Genomic DNA, 17,337 nt, shown 5'->3' with positions numbered 1-17,337 from the left:
TGGTTAAGTTGTCAGCCAGGGATTGGTAGGGCTTTCATACAAAGAACTTGGGGTTCTTTTTCTTTTTCTTTTTTAAGATTTTATTTATTCATGAGAGACACAGAGAGATAGAGGGGCAGAGACACAGGCAGAGGGAGAAGCAGGCTCCATGCAGGGAGCCTGACATGGGACTCCATCCTGGGATGCCAGGATCACGCCCTGGGCCGAAGGCAGGCACCAAACCGCTGAGCCACCCAGGGATCCCCCTTGGGGTTCTTTTTCATACAATTTTCCCTCTTAACTTTCCAAAGGTTATTTGTTCCAAGCTCTGGCCTCTGGTTCTTCAAGCCAGGAAGATTGCAGATTTTCTTTCTTTCCTTTTTTTTTTTTTTAAATAAAGATTTTATTTATTTATTCATGAGAGACAGAGGCAGCCTCCCTGCCAGGAACCCGATGTGGTACTCCATTCCAGGGCCCCGGGATCATGACCTGAGCCAAAGGCAGACACTCAACCACCAGGTGCCCCCAGACTGCAGGCTTTGTAATAGAGTTTTAGCTCCCTTTTTAGGGCCTGCCCTTGTGTAAAAGCAATAAAAATGGGAAGCCTACTCCCCCCCCCCAAATATTCCTGCTTTGGGTCATGCTCCAGTGTTTTCAAAAGTTTTAAAAATATTTTGTCCAGAAGGTTACTGGAGTCCAGTAGGAGCTGGTTACTAGAAGTGGAACTCCCCCTACTATTAATTTAAGGTTGGGTGCATCCAGTGTATCTGAGGATCTAACGAGAACAGGTAAGGTGTTCCACAGTGAAATTTACAAAGTGTTTACCTTTTTGTTTTGAATGCTTTCACTTTTATAATACAAAGTAGGACAAGGCAAAACAACTAATGAGCCATGGAGTTTTCAGAAGGCCCGTCTCAGACATCGTCAGACACCTGTCATATGGTCCAGTACTCAGATTGAGAAACTGATTTCAAGCGTGCTCAGCATGGGTGAGACCTGATGTCCACCAGATTCTTCTGCTGCACGGCCTATCGCTTTTGGTACTGCACTTAGAAAACTAAGGACAGAAGTCACTATTGTTAGCATTCTGAAAAGAGAAATATGCAATGCCCTAGGGCATAAATTGGCTCAGTGCTTTCCAATCGTATATGCTTTCACAGATGGTTTGGCAGACCAATGCCAAACTAGGAGCTCACATCTTTATAGCTGTATTTTCTCTTTCCTTTCTCTCCTTTCAGAAAGACTGAAGGCTTCCAAAGCATGCCCTAAATTGCTAGGGTATTGAGCACACACAGACGAACAAAAGGTCATCTCTGGCCTTGAGGTGCTTGTATTCTTTTGCGGTCCTTCACTTTATGGATGAGAAGGCAGGTCAGGGTAGGGTAAGGACGCATGGTAAGGGGAAAGCGTCGAGCAATATTAAGAAAAGTGACACCCACAACTGTCCTCACTGTCATTAGTTCATATTCTGCTGCTCATATTCTGGAGCCTATGTCACTGCATCCAATGCAGAGCATTGAGAGAAAAAGAGGGTTTGGGAGAGAGGAATGAAAAGCAAGGAAGAAGTTGTGGTGCTGACAGAAGGCTTTCTTTGAAAGAAAAGGTGTGGTGGACCTCCGTGAATGCCGACCCAGCCCGTCTGAACTTGCACTTCATACAGTGATCAGTGGAACATACGATAAAGTGCTTTTTACCACAATGCGCAGAACTTCAGTGTTTAATCATTACTTAGCACGCTGTGTGTGGCCAAGGATTTTGTTCTGGATAACTTTATTGCAAGCTATATAATCTTGCTCCAGGTCTTACATGACAGGAAGTTACATAGTTGTAAATGCCCACTCTTCATTATCTCATGTAGTTTAAAAAACTCGAGTTCGCGACATGTTAATTGCACTTAAAAATTAAATACGCAGCAAAAGAAAGATACATTTATAAAGATGTCATTCAAAGGGGATTTTTACACTTGGATTTGCCTTGCTTGATTACAAAAATTCAAAACCATCTTCCCACTGAGGGTTTACATAAGGGTTTCCTCCTTCCCTGGGATTGAACTAGTACAAAGGATTCAAGGGTTTAAACAAACGTGAGTATCACTGAGAAGCACAAGAAGAAAGTCTCAACGTGGCCGGTGGAGACCAGACACAATACTGCCTGGTTGACAACGAGAGTGTATAAATCCATGTGTGTTGCAAGCAGCTGTGTGGGCTTCAGATGTCTTTCCCACAGTCAGGGCACAGGATGTCATCCCTTTCTGTGAGGAAGCCTCGCCCCACCAGGGAGAGGGAGCACTTCTTACAATTAAAACAATCATTATGCCACTGCCGTTCCTCAAAGGAGATGTACTTTGTGCCACCAAGTCCTGTTAACAGAGAAAAAAAGACACCGAGGTAGAGAGAGAAAGGGAGCACAACTACTTAGAACCAGACCCCCAGGACTGAAGCAGGTTGATCCATTTCCAAGCTAGACTGTGTGGCCTGGAGAGTGTGAGTTTCCAATGGCTGGGTTCTGGGGATCTGCCTGTAAATCAGATTCCCTGGACTGCAGTGAGGAGTTCATAAGTGTCCGCAGGAACACATATATCACTGGCTCCCAATCTCATGATCAGTGCTACCATTATGGAGGGATGAGAGGGTCTATTTGTTCGTTCCCCCAGAATGAAACTCCAGGAGAAATGGAGCTGATTTCTCTTATTCCTTCACTGGGTGACTCACATCTGGTGCTCGAATATGTCATGATTTAATGAATAAGGTGCTGAAGGGAGGGGGGAAAAGGAAAATACAAATATTCTCCAGAATGGCCAAGAAAGGCCTCACCAAAGAAATGGCATGTGAATGTGGGGGGTGGGGGTATGCACATTCTTGCATTCTTGCATTCTTGCAGAGGGAATATCAAAATAAGCTACAGAAGCATGAACATAGGTGTGAGCGGGAAAGGCAGGCTGCTAAGGTGGGCAGGAATGCGTTATGATGCATGGGCAGCAGAGAAGGCCATTTTATATTTTAAATAAGAAAAGTAGTAACTAAAAAAAAAAAAAAGAAAAAGAAAAGTAGTAACTAGATTCAGTGCCTGACTCTTGTTTGGTGACTAATTCTTATCAAATGTTTAAGGTACCTTGGCTGCCTATTACAATATGGTTGCTTTGTCCTGCCATTGAGCCACCTGAAATAAATTGAAATCAAATACACACGGTTATTCTGGTGAAATCTGAATCATGAATTCCAATTACAAAGTGTTCTTTCCAGAAATAATGGTTAGATCTACCACAGTCAAAAGAAAGTAACCACACTGACCATCCCATTTATAATGGCTTGAAGTCTCGGACTAGCATGAGAAGAGCTCATTCCTTCTGTAACTGAATTGGCTAGGCTGATGTGGGGCATTAAGTCTTTCAGCAGGGGGAGACCTTCTAGCTAATCCCCTTCAGCTAGTTAGAGACCAAAGCTTTTCAAACTTCAACGATCACCCAGGTTGTGGCCCCTACCAAGTAAGTCATGACCCAGGTAGCAGTCAATTTTTAAGCTTCCCAGGTGTTTCCAATGTGTAGCCAAGTTTGAAAACCAGAGGTTTAGGCAACATTTGATTTAGGAGCAGGGAAAGCCAAACAGTTGAGAGGTAGTGGTTTTTCTCCCAGCACTGAGCCAACTGAAAAGCCGCAAGAAGCTGCTGGGATGCCCCCGAGTTTCCGCCATTACTGTGTTTCTCCTCTCTCTCACCTCTGATAAGTCCTGCTGTACTGGAGATCTGGGGCCAGAAGAAGCACTTGAAGGAAGAGGATGAAGAAGGATGTCGGGGAAGGTGCTGTGTCAGGTACTGTCCCAGGGGACCACCTCCTTTTAGAAACTTCAGTTTCTTTGAAATGCCAACCAATGGGGCAAGTTCCAGAAATGAGAGCCAAAAGAAGGCTAAGGAGGATGAATCCTCCTAAGGCGAGAGGCAGTCAATTATTGTTCTTTGAGGTTTACAGCCCACAGCACCAGAACTCCAGCCTGAACAGAGCTCATCTAACATGCATCTTCTCCACAGGGCACCTCACAGCCTGCCTGTGCATAGGAACACAGCGCGCATGTCTGCACTGCCCCTGGAGAGCCATTTTTAGCAGTGAAATTGCCAAAAAGATGCACAAAAATGCAAACAATATGGCACTACCAGACCATGAAAAGGAACCTTGGTTATAAGATAAGAATTGAAACAAGGAGGCAGTGTCACCTCATCCCACCTCCACCAGGAGTGTACCTGTCAGATGATTCCAATGTTTCACCTCTCTCTGGGTGTCTGGGAATGATCATGAAAGCAACTTGAGTGTTGATTTTGGAGTTACAAAGAAATGTCAGTGAGTGGGCGAACTTGCAGATATGGGCTCTGAATAATGAGGACTGACTGTATTTATGTGTACATTTTGTATCACTGGCCACAACACTGGAAAGTAAGACTTAAGATTTTTTTTTGACAAAAATCACATAAATTTTGCTAAAGAGAAAAAGTGCCAAGTAAGGATCTATTAAACATCAAATCTAAAGTCACAATTTTTTTTTAAGTCACAATTTCTTATAAATGGGGATTTGACCTCGAGTACATTTTAGCTGCAATTTCAAAATTCCTTTGTAGGTTCCAGAACATTAGTCTTTGCATTTCAGAGAAGTAATCCTCCTCTTTTGGAGGAAAGTATCCGTTGCTTTCCTAGTGTTGTTTTCCTTTTTCTAGCGCTACCATGAGAATAACAACACATATCTGATACTTTACATTTACAAATGCTTTTATCTAGATTATATTGCTTTGTAAAGTTTAGTTTTATAAACATTTACTTCCATAGAAGTTACCATGAGAACGGCATTCAAGATTAATATGTTAGAGGGAAGACTGCATTTCCTCCCTCTAATGATTCCAATCTGTAGGTTAACAGAAAATTTTAAGTGCTGTGCTTCTTTTCCCCATATATTAGTTTTATATGGAAATATGAGCTCTGGATTACACATGAAAGGATTATTTTAGTGACCTGGGCTTCCTACATAAGGTGAGTTGGTTGAGTTAGGTGCACTCAGTTCTAGATCTAAGGGTAAAGAAAGTCACGGACAAGCACACAGAGGTTATAAACATCCGTGCGATTACACTGCAACATTACACAGGGATGGCACTTGGCCAGGCCACTATGTTTATGTCACACATGCCTACCATCTGCCGATGATGAGTCACCTGAATGTGGCAGAACTGGGAATCCCACATCCCAGAACTTTTCCCGTCACTACAGAATTCTCTTTTCCCTCCAGCCCAGTCACAGGTTTGTGTGGTGATGCGTGGTGCACATGTGCAGGACTTGAGGACAGCCATCTGTCCTCCACACTCAATTTCTTGGCATATCTAATAGTTTAGTGCAATGCCAGTCTACAGCCAACCAGGCTTTGGGCTTTACACTGCCAGAGCCTTCGGGGAATAAGAAAGAACCACCTAAAACGTTGTCCTCTGCCCTCACGTAGTCAGGGCCTTGTGGTAGGTAAGTCCCTCTAGAATGCTAGGGAGCACCTTTATTATTAATTTTTAACTAACTAATTCATTATTTAGAGAGGGAGCATGAGCAGGAGAGGGAGAGAGAATCACAAGCAGACTCCACGCTGAGCGCGGAGCCTGACGTGGGGCTTGATCTCATGACTCGAGTCAAAACCAAGTGTCAGACATTCACCAACTGCACCACCCAGGTGCCCTTGGGGAGCACCTTTAAAAACAGTGCAGTGGCTCAGCCTGGAAATGCCAGTTTGACTGTGCTGCTCCGCATGCCACACACTCACGGACTGCGGCTTTGGGGATGACCCCACCGAAAGCAGAAAGCACAGACCCCTGAGAACAGGCCATGTGGTTTTCAGGGATCAGCGAGTTAGAGGGGAAGTGTCACCTGCTGACATGTTCCCTGTGTAACAAGGGCAGGAAGCACAGAGGCAGAGACACCGGCTCTGTTCGGAACCTTGGTGAGGCCCAGAGTCTCGGCACAGAAACAATTCCAAGGGCTGAGGTCCTGTACCTCATCTAACCTCGGGGTGGCCATGGAGTGCTCAGGGGGCCCCTCGGGACACTCACCACTGATGGGGTTGGTGCAGCCGGCGCACTTCTTGGCGTACAAGTCGCAGAAGCAGCTCAGGCAGTAGGCGAACTCATCCCGGGATGTGAAGCGCTGCCCCGACAGCGGCTTCTTGCAGGCGGTGCACACGAAGCACTCCCGGTGCCAGGGCTGCTCCCGGTACGTGACGCCCCCGGTGGTGATGGGCTGGAGGAGGCAAGAGGGCCAGGCTCAGTTTCCCGAGGCAGGGTGGCCTCTGGACGACGCCAGATCCCCATCCGGAACACGTCCCATGTTTGTTAAAAGTCACCGAGAAACGGCTTCCCCAAGCTGTCAGTCCCTTTGAGTCCCCATCTCTGCTCAGGGCCCTGCCGTGGACCCTGGCTTTCCCAGCCGTGACCTCGGCACCACAACGTGTGTCCTCGGCCCCTCGGGATGTTGAGGCATCTGCAAGTGCAAATGTCCAGTGGCAGCCTGCTTCCCCATGGTGCAGGGCGGGTGAAGATGGTGCCGCGTCAGGGAGACCCGGAGGTGAATGCCAACCCTACTGCGAACCAGCCGTGGGCTGTGCACGGGTCACGCGTGACAATCCCCGTGCCTCCCTCCGAGTGCTAAACTGGAGAACCCCGCTTACAACTCAGTTCCTAGTGGTAGAAGGAGGAGGCCTGGCCCCCTGGGCCTGGTGCCCCCCAGGCCTGGGGAGCGGGGAGCCAGATGGGACAGAACTGGCCATCGATACCTCAACTTTATCATGTTTCTCTTTTCATATATATACTTCAATAGTGGATGAAGGACGGTGAGTCTCAGCTCGACAGACCCGTCTGTCACCCCGCCCTGGCATCCAGCGCTGCCTCTAGTCCTTACAGAAAGCACAGCTCTGGCCCTTGAACAACATGGGTTTGAACCGCGCAGGCCCACTTGTACGTGGGCTTCTTTCAATTAACCCAGTACCATACTGTCAATGCTTTTTTTCTTATAACTTTCTGAATAATTTTTTTTTTTTTTGCTCTACTTACTTTATTGTAGGAATACAGTTTAGGATACGTATAACATACAACAGCTGTGTGCATCGATTATTTATGCCACTGGGAAGGCTTCTGGTCAACAGCAGGCTACTAGGTAAGTTTTTAGGGACTCAAAAGTTCTATGTGGTTTTTCAACTGTGCAGGGGGGTTGGTCCCTCTCAACTCTGTGTTGTTCAAAGTTCGACTATATAAAGGCCCTTACATACTACAGACATTATATCCATTTTACAAGCGAGTAAACTGAGACCCAGAGAAATTAAGGGACTTGCCTGAGAATTCTTTGCTAGTTAAAGACAAAGCAGGTACCAGGGTTCAGGAGTCTATCATATATTCTTTTCTTTTTATTTATTTATTTTTAATTTTTTTAGAATTTAAATTCAATTTGCCAACATAAAAAATATGGAACAGCTTCACAAATTTGCCTGTCATCCTTGTGCGGGAGCCACGCTAATCTTCTCTGTGTTGTTCCAATTTTAGTATATGTGCTGCCGAAGTGAGCACCGTATATTCTTTTCATTAAACTGTAACGTATTAATGATCTTCCTATAAATTCCTGCCTTGGAACAGAATTTATGCAAAATACATTCAGTGGCAAGTTGTCTGTGTGGACAGAGAAGGTGGGTGTAGTAAGAGGTTTGCTCTACGTGGAATCCACACTCTTGTCCTCTCTGCACCCGGATTCTGCATTCCCACCCGCACCCCGCATGGCCCAGCTGGCTCAGACATGCTCGTGGGTGTCACTGTCCCGGAGCAGCCATCCTTAAACACCAGCTTGGCTCCCACTCCTCCGACCGGTTCAGCTGGCCCCTGTGTACGCTCTGTTACGACTGTTTTCCTCCAAAGCACGCTTGTCAATAAGCACTTGAACGTTTGCCACCAAAGTGTGTTTCCCCCCAGGCCCTAGTAGCCCCGAGCGCCTCCTGCACTGCGGGAGGGTGGATGTTACTGGTGTGAATGCTTCCACGAGTCCTGATGAACACCCACAGGGCTGTGCTTCCCGGAGGATGCATTACCTTCACTTCTGCCACCGAACACAGTAGCAATAAGGTTGGGAGGAAAATAATGCAAGAAAAGCAAATGACGTGAACTTTCCGTGGATCTTGATGAGAAAGAGCAAACCAAACAAAAAGGGAGTGAGCAGAGAAGAAAGAGGCTTCCTGATATAAACACAGGAAGGAGCGATTCATCTAAGGAGGAAATAAAAAACAGCAGAAAAGTAATATAATCTTACGAGTAGAAGTTGGAAGAAGTGGAATTTAAAATCGTAGTTTAAAAAATGAGACGGACACAAGGCTGAGGGAGACGAGAGAGCATGAAGGCGATGAGGAATACTCTGCCCTTTGGAAAGGCGCCGGCGGGCGGGTCGGGCATTCGAGGTCAGGGCGACCAGCAGGGAACAGCAGCCGGGCTCTTCCGCAGACGGAGGCCCAACAGCAGCATCAGTGAACAGGCTGGAGCCAAACAGGCTCTGTGATCGCTCCCCAGCAGGCCCTGCCAGGGCAAAGGACGGCAGGCGTGGGGCTCCTTTTCTGTCTTTGACCTAATGGCCGTGACAGCACGGCACGTGATGAGCGGGCTGGGTGCAACTAGTGACCTGTCCCCTGTCCCAGCCACAACTTTCCTTTGCTTCTCACATCCCTCCCTCCCATGAGGTTCAGCAGCTCGTTTCTTGTCTACTGATGGAGGACACTATAACAGGAGCTCTGGGATAGTAAGTTTTCCTCCCCTTTAACATTATGTCATGAATAGGAGCAAAAATTCGGCAGTGCTCTAGGAGGGAGGGCTACAGGCTCCCATCTCAGGTCCCAGTGGCCCTTGGGCGGTCAAAAGAAGGCCTAGGATGGGGGTCCTTCCAGTGGATAAAATCCACATGTGCACGTGAGAATTTTGGGATGCGGGGCCGGACAGGTGAGACTCTTGTGCCATTCCAGTACCAAGGGTGTTGTCCCCGGGGAAAGGGGGCTGACAACCAAGGCAAACAGACTGGATGGAATATATGAGGTCCCAGTGGGAGGTGAGAGCTACCTTTTTACACTGAACACACTGCAAGGCGTACTGTTTCTCATAGCAGGGCACACAGAAGTTCTGGTTGTCCTTAGGGATGAAGCTCTTGGTACCGATGGGCTGCTGGCAGCGGTGGCAGGTGAAGCAGGTCTCGTGCCAGCTGCTGTCTTTGTACTCCATCTTGCGGGTACCTGGCACAAGGGGCAAGAAGACGGCAAAGAGCAGAGCTGACGACATGACAGGCTTGCACTCCCAGTGCCCCTCGTCAAGAACCTGCCACCACCTAGTTTTGTGACTGTGGCGTCACTGTGGCTCTCAGAGGCTGGCCTCCAAACGGGACTGTTTGGGAGTGGGCAGGGATTATGTATTTTGGGGGGCTCACTGCTGTACACCCCGCTCCCAGAACAGTCTCTGTGCATTCTCGAGGTTTATTTGTCCAGCAGGGAGGTTATGAACGTTAGGTGGGAAAAGGATCTGTCTCTCCATGTCTCAGTAGGCAAAGCAGAAAGAGCAAGCTGGCCTAGCTCAGACCAGTCCCAAGGGAGTGGGACACAGCCCTGCAGCCAGTTAATGAGCACAGGATGAGGGACACCTGGGTGGCTCAGTGGTTGAGCATCTGCCTTTGGCTCAGGTTGGACCCCAGGGTCCTGGGATCGAGTCCTGCACTGGGCTCCCTGCAGGAAGCCTGCTTCTGCTTCTCCCTCTGCCTGCATCTCTGCCTCTCTCTCTGTGTCTCTCATGAAGATAAATAAAATCTTAAAAAAAAAAAAAACACCAGATGGAAAGTGGTGGTGCTGTACATGAACCTAGAGTGTCAAGCCTGATCCCATGAGGAGCCTCCACACCGACCGATCACCTTATATGACCCGAGGTGTAAACCAAGCTGGGCCGGGTCTCCACGCTCTCCCCTGCAGCACTGAATGCAGCTGTTAAAAGCTACAAGTGATGCCCGGATGGCCAATTTAGCAATTTTCTGATTCTAATCTTGTGACATTGCATTTCCTTTCGAATAACTGTTATCGTGTGCTATGTTTATGTGATTTCTTCAAGTAGATGAAGAAGTCCTAGAGAACGGAAATGCTGTTTGATTTACCCCACCCCCACCCCCACCCACCCTTGAACCCGCCCCTGAGCCGGAGTCACAGCAAATGCTCAGGATTTGTGGACATTTTCCAATACTTTTCCAAGAGAATAAAAGTACGTGTATTTTACAGAAAGAGGTGACAGATGTGCGTATGCAAGTACGCTTTGCAGGCAGCAACAAGGTACATTTTGCGGGGAAAGGAGGGTAAGAAGTGAAAAAAAAGAAACGTGCTCTGGATACCTGAGCCAGCCGGGGGGTGGGGGTGGGGGGTGCTGTGGCTGTGCACAGTCTGTGCCGCCCCCGTTTTGCAGCTGGGCTTTTCCTGGAGCTCAGCCGCACCTGCTCACTTCCTTCAATGGTCTGCGGCTGCGTTCACACTACATTGGCAGGAAAGGGTTGCTGAGACAGACCCCGCGGCCTTCAAGGCCCCAGGTAGTGGTCTGGTTTTTTTCTGGAAACATGTTAGGCAGCCCGGGGGCTCACTGGGCATCCAGGGGCTGTGGCATGAAGGACACACCAGTTAGACTTCAAAGCAGGATCCGGGGTGGTTATTAAGCAGCGAGCAGGGGCTCCCACTTTGGTCCAGGGTGGCTGCATGCTGGCATCACGCGGGCCGCGAGATGCAAGCATCTGGAAACTCCCATCCAAAGCTAATATGGCCAAAATGACAGGCTGAGGGCTGCATGCGGACTGCCTGCAAGGTTGACGTGACAGGGAGATCTCCATCTCCGAAGAAATTAGGAGATGTGCGGAGAATTGCAGCAAGATTATCTTATTCAAGGTCATTTTCGGGTTAATGTGTCAGCTTCCTGTACGTCCAAGACAGGACATGTGGCACCACCTCCCATAAGTACGTAAAACACTCAGGGTGAGTGTAGGTGCTGCAAGGTGGGGAGGCGTGTGAGGAAATTCAAGGTGGGGCACCTGATGATCTTCGTGGGCTCCCGAAACCTTATACTAGGAGAATACACCGAGCACCCGAACTTCGGATAAAAGTAGTGGGAGAATTGGGATCTACATCTGGAATGATTCTGCCTCCAGGGGTTCATCCTTCCACGTGTGTTTTTGCCACTGGCTCTTTTAATCTCTGGCCTTCTGCTCATAGAGCAGCTCAAATACACACAGGGCAACAGCTTGCTCCCTGAAGACCACACGCAGGCTGGGCTCCGTGCGTTCCCGGTGTGCGGGAGCCGCCCTCTAACAGCCAGGCCAGGGTCAGAGACCTGCCTGGTCTCTGGTGGGGAGCCCAGGGGCACCTGCAGCCCACAGAGTGGGGGGCGCCTATGAGCCTCACCGTTAGCCGCAGCTTCTCGGGCTGCGTCGTGTGCTGGACGCACTGCCAGCAGGTGGCAGCAAGGGGCCTTCTAACCACCGCGGCTTCTCCCGCAGGTGGATTGGGGTCCCGAGGAAGGGGTGTCTCTTTCTGATTGAAAGGAATAAGTGAGGATCCGGAAAGGTGGTGAAGGGCCAGTGCCTGGGAGGCTGCTCGGAGGAAGCAGTGCATCTGCACGACTGCTCTGCAGGCGGAGGCCGGCTTGCAACTGAAGAGCTGCAGAGCGGGGGCGTCAGGCCGGGGGCATCGGGCGAGTGGACTCCTGGTTTCCTGACTACTTCGGGGGTGGGACCTGTGTCAGGTAGGGGGCCAAGGGGCGCGTTTGTGAGCCAGTACCAGCCTCCTGTTCTAAAACCCTAAATTCACTGCCAGAGCTACTCGGATGAACCGCGCTCCCATTCATCTGGATTTAGTTGTAGCACGTTCAAAAATCAGACCGCAGAAAGGAAGTACATGCTAGGATTTAGCACTTTTTTTTTCTTTCCCTTCCCTTTCTTCTTTCCCATCCCTCCCCTGGCCCTCTCCTCTCTCTCTCTTTCTCAGTCTGTCTCACCAAGCTTCTTCTGGACACTCGGCCTCTGGCGCTGAGCCCATGTCCTCTGCCACAAGTGCCCTTTTGGGACGCCTCTAGCAGGTGAAACCCAGCTCACCCTTTGATGCTCTAGTGTGACCTCCCCGGGGCCCCTTCCCCATGCTGCCCTGGAAGAGCCCAGCTGCCCTAGTGACGTCTCGGTGAGGGGCACTGACCTGTGCAAAGTCAGAGCCGGAGAGCAGGGAGGCTGAAACCCAAACCTGGCAGTTTCTAGATTTGCCCTGAGGACCGACAGTTTGGGGAAGGAGCCCCAAAGCTAGGGGGAAGCTGGGACAGACACTATGGTGGGCCAAGGACACTGGCAGGACTGCTTGAGAATTTAAAGTGACTCCGAGTGGCAGTCGTGGGGCCAGGGAGACCAAGGGTCCCCCTCGCTGCAAGGCGCTAGGACCACCTGCTCCTGCGCAGCCAAGCAGGGACCCCTGCCCCCGGTTCCGGCCCTGCGCCCAACGCACATGGACTATGCCAAGGCCCTGAATCGGAGAGGAGGCCGATGCTGCTGTTTTGCCTTCCTTCTAGCCGGGCGGTAAGCACCCCATTCCGGGCAGTTTTCTCCTACATGTCCTCTGTCCCTCCACCTTCTGCATTAGCCACCGCTGCCCAGGTGGCAGGAAGTCAGCGGTCGTCCACACCTGCGGGCTCCGGGCCACCCTCCAATCTTGCCGACAGGGAGATCAGAGCTCTGAGGCCAGAGCCCCACACAAAGTCCTGATCCAGGCTGACCACAGCCGGGGGCACGCCACTGGAACTTCTGCTCTCTTCGCTGGGAGACAAGGCCAGGTGCACCTTCAGGTCATTTTAGCGTGTCAATGCCCTCACAATTCCCTATCGTGGGACGGAGCTGCCTCTCAGTGCAAGTGCCTGAGCTGGGTCGTGGGGGGGGGTTCTCTAGCACCCACACAGGGCACTATCCTAACGGTAAACTCCCTCGGCTGTCTGAAGGGTCCGTGGCCAGCCGTAGGTGCCAGGTGTCCGTGTGACCTCACATGGCACCCTAAGCCCTGGTGCGGCAGGAGCCTGTCCCAGTCAGGCCAGCAGGAGTTCTGCTGAGGAGGAGCAAACAAGCAAGCAAAGCAAAGCAAACAAATGGTGCGCATGATGAACAAGAAGAACGTGGGCTCCCCAGAGCCCGCTGTAGGGGAGCAGGAGTCTCCGCAGCTGGGGCGGGGGCGGGCAGCGGGGTGGGGAAGGGGATGGCGACAGTCCACTCGCTGTCAGGCAGAATGGAAACTTCCATGGGCTCTTGTCAAGAACACTCAGTAAAGATTTCATTTGTTTCTCATTAAATTTCGTGGTTGCCACCGTGCCGGGACCGCTGTCTCCATGTGTGACCCCCTGTGGGACAGGAGTTCCCTGTGGGTCGGCCCAGCCTTATGTGGGCTTCAGTCTTCGTTTCACAGCCCCCATGCTGGGCCCTGCTCCCACATCTGCCGTGCTGACGCAGCTCTGGAAGCGGCCTTGCTCTGGGGGTTTTGTTCCTTCTAATAGCACGGAGTCAGTTATTTTTAAGATGTATTAACCAGAGAAATGTAGCAGCCATAAGAAACCATCTCACCGAAGGCCTGATTATGCCGTTGCCTTTTTAAAATGTATTCCTTCTTATCCGATCTGTCTCCCTAAAATAACACTTTCCGCACGTCAGTCTCTCGCTCACTCTTCAGTAGCTCTTTGTTGCCAAAAACAAAGCAAACCAAAAATAAAAAGGAAAACTCTGCACCACAGCAAGCAGTCTTCCACCGAAGAGTCTGGCTCTAAATGAACGTGGGGGCCCTAATTCCCATCACACGTCAGAGTGAACCCAGCTCCTGTGTGACATCCTGTGACTCAGCAGGCTACTGGGTTTTTGAAAATTAACAATCTGTTGATGCAACCAACTCAAAACCTTTGACCTCCATTCATCGGACACATCTTATCACAGCATTAATGAATATGGTGAATTTTTAAAAATTACTTCTAAGGGACCTTTGTGTTTACTTCTATTTATTAAGGTACAGACCTCAACTCTTTTTTTTTTTTTTTTAAGATTTGATTTATTTATTTGAGTCAGAGAGCAAGAGAGCACAAGCAGGGGCAGAGGCAGAGGGAGAAGCAGACTCCCCCCTGATCAGGGAGTCCAGTGCGGGACTCGATCCCAGGACCCTGGGATCACGACCTGAGTTGAAGGCAGATGCTTAACCAACTGAGCCACCCAGCAGCCCCTTATCTTATTTTTTTAAAGACAGAGAGAGCCCATGCGCCCACACAAGCAGCGGAGGGGCAGAGGGAGAGGGGAGAGAGAGAGAATCTCAAGCAGCGTGCAGAGACACATGGGGCTGAAATCATGACCTGAGCCAAAATTAAAAGTTGGACATTTAATCAACTGAGCCACCCAGGTGCTCCTAGACCTCAACTCCTCTAAAACTACACTTGAGAGTTTCACACATACAGCATCCCTTTTAAGAACCTCAACCAACAAACCCAACCTCAAGTTAAGTGATTGTTGTTGAAATGAATTAGGCTTCTAAACATGATGAATCATAAAACACCTTGAACGTCACAACAGGGGATAAATTAAGAAAATTCCAATTTGAAACCACGAGCCTAAATCATATATTCAGTTATACACTTTAATTTCCTCTTTAGACCACATTTTTTGGAAACTTCACACCTACTTTATCAGATTGAATACATTATGGTGGGTTAGATTTTTTTTTATTTTTACCTCTGCCATTAATCCTAACTTCCCTGGGATAAAAGATGTATACCCGCTTCAGAGGCTGTCTTGAGGGTGGGCACACCCCAGGCAATGTGGGTGCAAGGGACAGCTGGCTGGAGATTCTCAGCAGGACCGGCACCCTTCCTGCCACCCTAAGCCTGATTTAAGAGGAGCTCTGCCAACAGGAGGCCTCAGGGCTACATCTCTCCAAAACTTCCATGGCTCACGGCAGGCTGGGTCCCCAGCCAGTGAGCTCCTCCACTTGACTGGATTCCAGGGGCCTAGCCGCTGCTTCACGCTAGTCCTTCCATGGGGGCCACACCTCCAGCAGACATTCAGAGCACAGAGCTCTCTCCTGGGTTCCTGGGACTCCCTGGTAGGGATGCCAGTTTCAAGATGGCCCAAATGGGGGGCTCCTAGATGACTCGGTGGTTGAGCATCTGTCTTTAGCTCAGGACGTGATCCCGGGATCCTGGGATTGAGTTCCTCATGGGGCTCCCTGCAGGAGCCTGCTTCTCCTTCTCCCTCTGCCTGTGTCTCTGCCTCTCTCTCTCTCTCTGTGTCTCATGAATAAATAAGTAAAAGTTTTTTAAAAAGATGTCCCAAATGGGTCAGATACTAAAAAATTACCTACAACTCAGACTGAACCAGGAATCTGTATTTTTATTTGCTGATCCCACCAAATCTACCCTCTGGTAACATTTACTGGTCATGCAGATGACACCACAGGTGGCACGTGGCTTGTGAGCTAGCCCCAGCCGACAGGTGTGCCTTTCACTCACCCAGGGTCCACATCTCAGGCTCTTCCCCCTTGTGGCTACTCTCCTTCTGTATGTGTCTATCAAGACTTTTTTGGTTCTGTATTTAAGAATTCTATACATTCAAGGTTTTAAGATAAAAGCTTCCTCTGTTCCACAAAGCAAAGCAACATTCCCCAAGAAACAGGGTACACAGTCCCATCCTCCTCATAACAGACAAGTCACCTTATTACTCTTAACCCTTGACCCAGCTGTGATCAAGTCTGAGTCTACTGAGAACGAACGTCTGTTGAGCATGCGGGGAGGACAGAGGATGGGGTATGCCTCTCGACTCACTACTCCATGAGCACCCAGCAACCAGGCCAGCGCCTGGCACACAGCAGGGTACAATGCTCTTGTGGATGAAGTCAGCAACGGGAAGGCAAGAAAAGTGCAAGCACGCTCTGCGGCATTGCGAGGGTGAAGGGCGTGCTCCTGACCTGGCATGATGGTCTTCTTGCATTCCTGGCACTTGGAGGAGTACTCATGGGAATAGCAGTCCGTGCAGAGCAGCTGGTCCTCCTTGGCAGCGAAGGGCTTGTCCACCAGGGAGCTCTTGCACCGCGAGCAGTGGAAACAGGCCTCATGCCAGTGTCGGTCCTTGTAGGACAAGTCCTGCAGACCCAGAGCATGTGACACAGTGAGAGGTCAGGGGGTCCGGGCTGCTCTGCCCCAACCACAGCCCGGGAGAGCCATCCACATCCCGGGGCAGATGGAGAGTGAAGAGGGGCAGATGCCTGTACGTGTTCCTGGACCATGACCTTGCTGGTGAAACCGGGAGAGCGGGGCTACTTTCCTCCTGTTGCATTTCAGGGCAACTGTGTGTGTGTGTGTGTGTGTGTGTGTGTGTGTGTGCGCACGCGCGCGCGTGCTCACAGGGTATGTCTGTGTGTGAGAAAGAGATGCTTTCCCAAAACACATGGATTTCCCTTATATATCGTCTGCAGGGAAGAGGAGCAGAGAGCATGGAACTCATCACTGCTTCTCACTGACAACTAGTGAGACACAGCATAGCCCTTAGCTCTGAGGGAGCTCAGCAAAATCACATGTGACATCAGGATCACAGGGACATGGGACAGAGATGTGGGCCTGCGTGTGATGGTGGGATCACAGGGACACCGGATGGGATAGAGAAGCCCGGGTATAGGGAGTTTCAGAGAAGCAGCCACAAGGACAGGGCTCTGGTTTCACTTGGAGGGAAGGGGGACAGAGAGATGTCTGGTGCAGGTGCCACCAGCTGAGTGTGGATGACCAGTGGACAGTGGGACATGGGCAGAGGGGGTTAGAGAGGGGCTTTCAGGCAGAGACAGTTCATAAGCATAGCAGAGGCGAGACAGAGGTGGGTAGGGGGGCCCTTTAAATTCTGCACAGAGGTTAAGATGCTCCTGAAGGAAAAAAAAAAAAAAGATGCTCCTGAAGGCATTGGAGAGGGGATAAACCATTTAAATAAGAGGGGAAACCGTTAAATGAGAGGGTGCTCTACTGGTTATTTGGACAAATGAAACAAAGTATAAACTGCTATAATTTGAGTCGACGGCCAAATAGGCAAACTCATTATAAATTGTGAAGCCCGTATTTTTCCAGGAAGAAATCATTATTTTTCTTTTCCCGGGACACCAGTCAATGATGCTCATTGCCAGGTGGTGAGCTCAGGCACCATGCATCCCTGCAAGGTAAATATTATTACAGAAGCTCAGAGCAGCTATGTGAGCAGAGCTCACAGTCACACAGCAGAGCCAAGCACGGTTCAAGCTCATGTCCCTCTGATTCGAAAGCTATTTG

The 17,337-nt window shown here is 49.8% G+C and overlaps 1 protein-coding gene and 1 non-coding gene across 7 annotated transcripts in view; both read right to left on the bottom strand.

The window, feature by feature from the left end:
* Positions 1 to 1,718: 1,718 nt before the first annotated feature.
* Positions 1,719 to 17,337, bottom strand: part of FHL2 (four and a half LIM domains 2) — a 68,446-nt gene continuing 52,827 nt past the window's right edge. For all 6 annotated transcript variants that reach the window (XM_055327877.1, XM_055327879.1, XM_055327875.1 and 3 more), the window contains 4 exons: positions 15,996 to 16,170; positions 9,076 to 9,245; positions 6,046 to 6,232; positions 1,719 to 2,338 (listed from right to left, as the gene is read on the bottom strand). In XM_055327877.1, the coding sequence (XP_055183852.1) occupies positions 2,187 to 2,338; positions 6,046 to 6,232; positions 9,076 to 9,245; positions 15,996 to 16,170 (684 nt within the window). In that variant the 3' untranslated portion in view covers positions 1,719 to 2,186. The remainder of the gene's footprint in view (positions 2,339 to 6,045; positions 6,233 to 9,075; positions 9,246 to 15,995; positions 16,171 to 17,337) is intronic.
* Positions 7,444 to 7,551, bottom strand: LOC129512265 (U6 spliceosomal RNA). The gene has a single exon (XR_008665002.1). It is a non-coding gene; the product is annotated as a U6 spliceosomal RNA (small nuclear RNA).

This window comes from Nyctereutes procyonoides, unplaced genomic scaffold (genome assembly GCF_905146905.1).
Source record: "Nyctereutes procyonoides isolate TBG_1078 unplaced genomic scaffold, NYPRO_anot_genome, whole genome shotgun sequence".
Taxonomy (NCBI): domain Eukaryota; kingdom Metazoa; phylum Chordata; class Mammalia; order Carnivora; family Canidae; genus Nyctereutes; species Nyctereutes procyonoides.
This window is presented reverse-complemented; position numbering and strand designations above follow the sequence as displayed.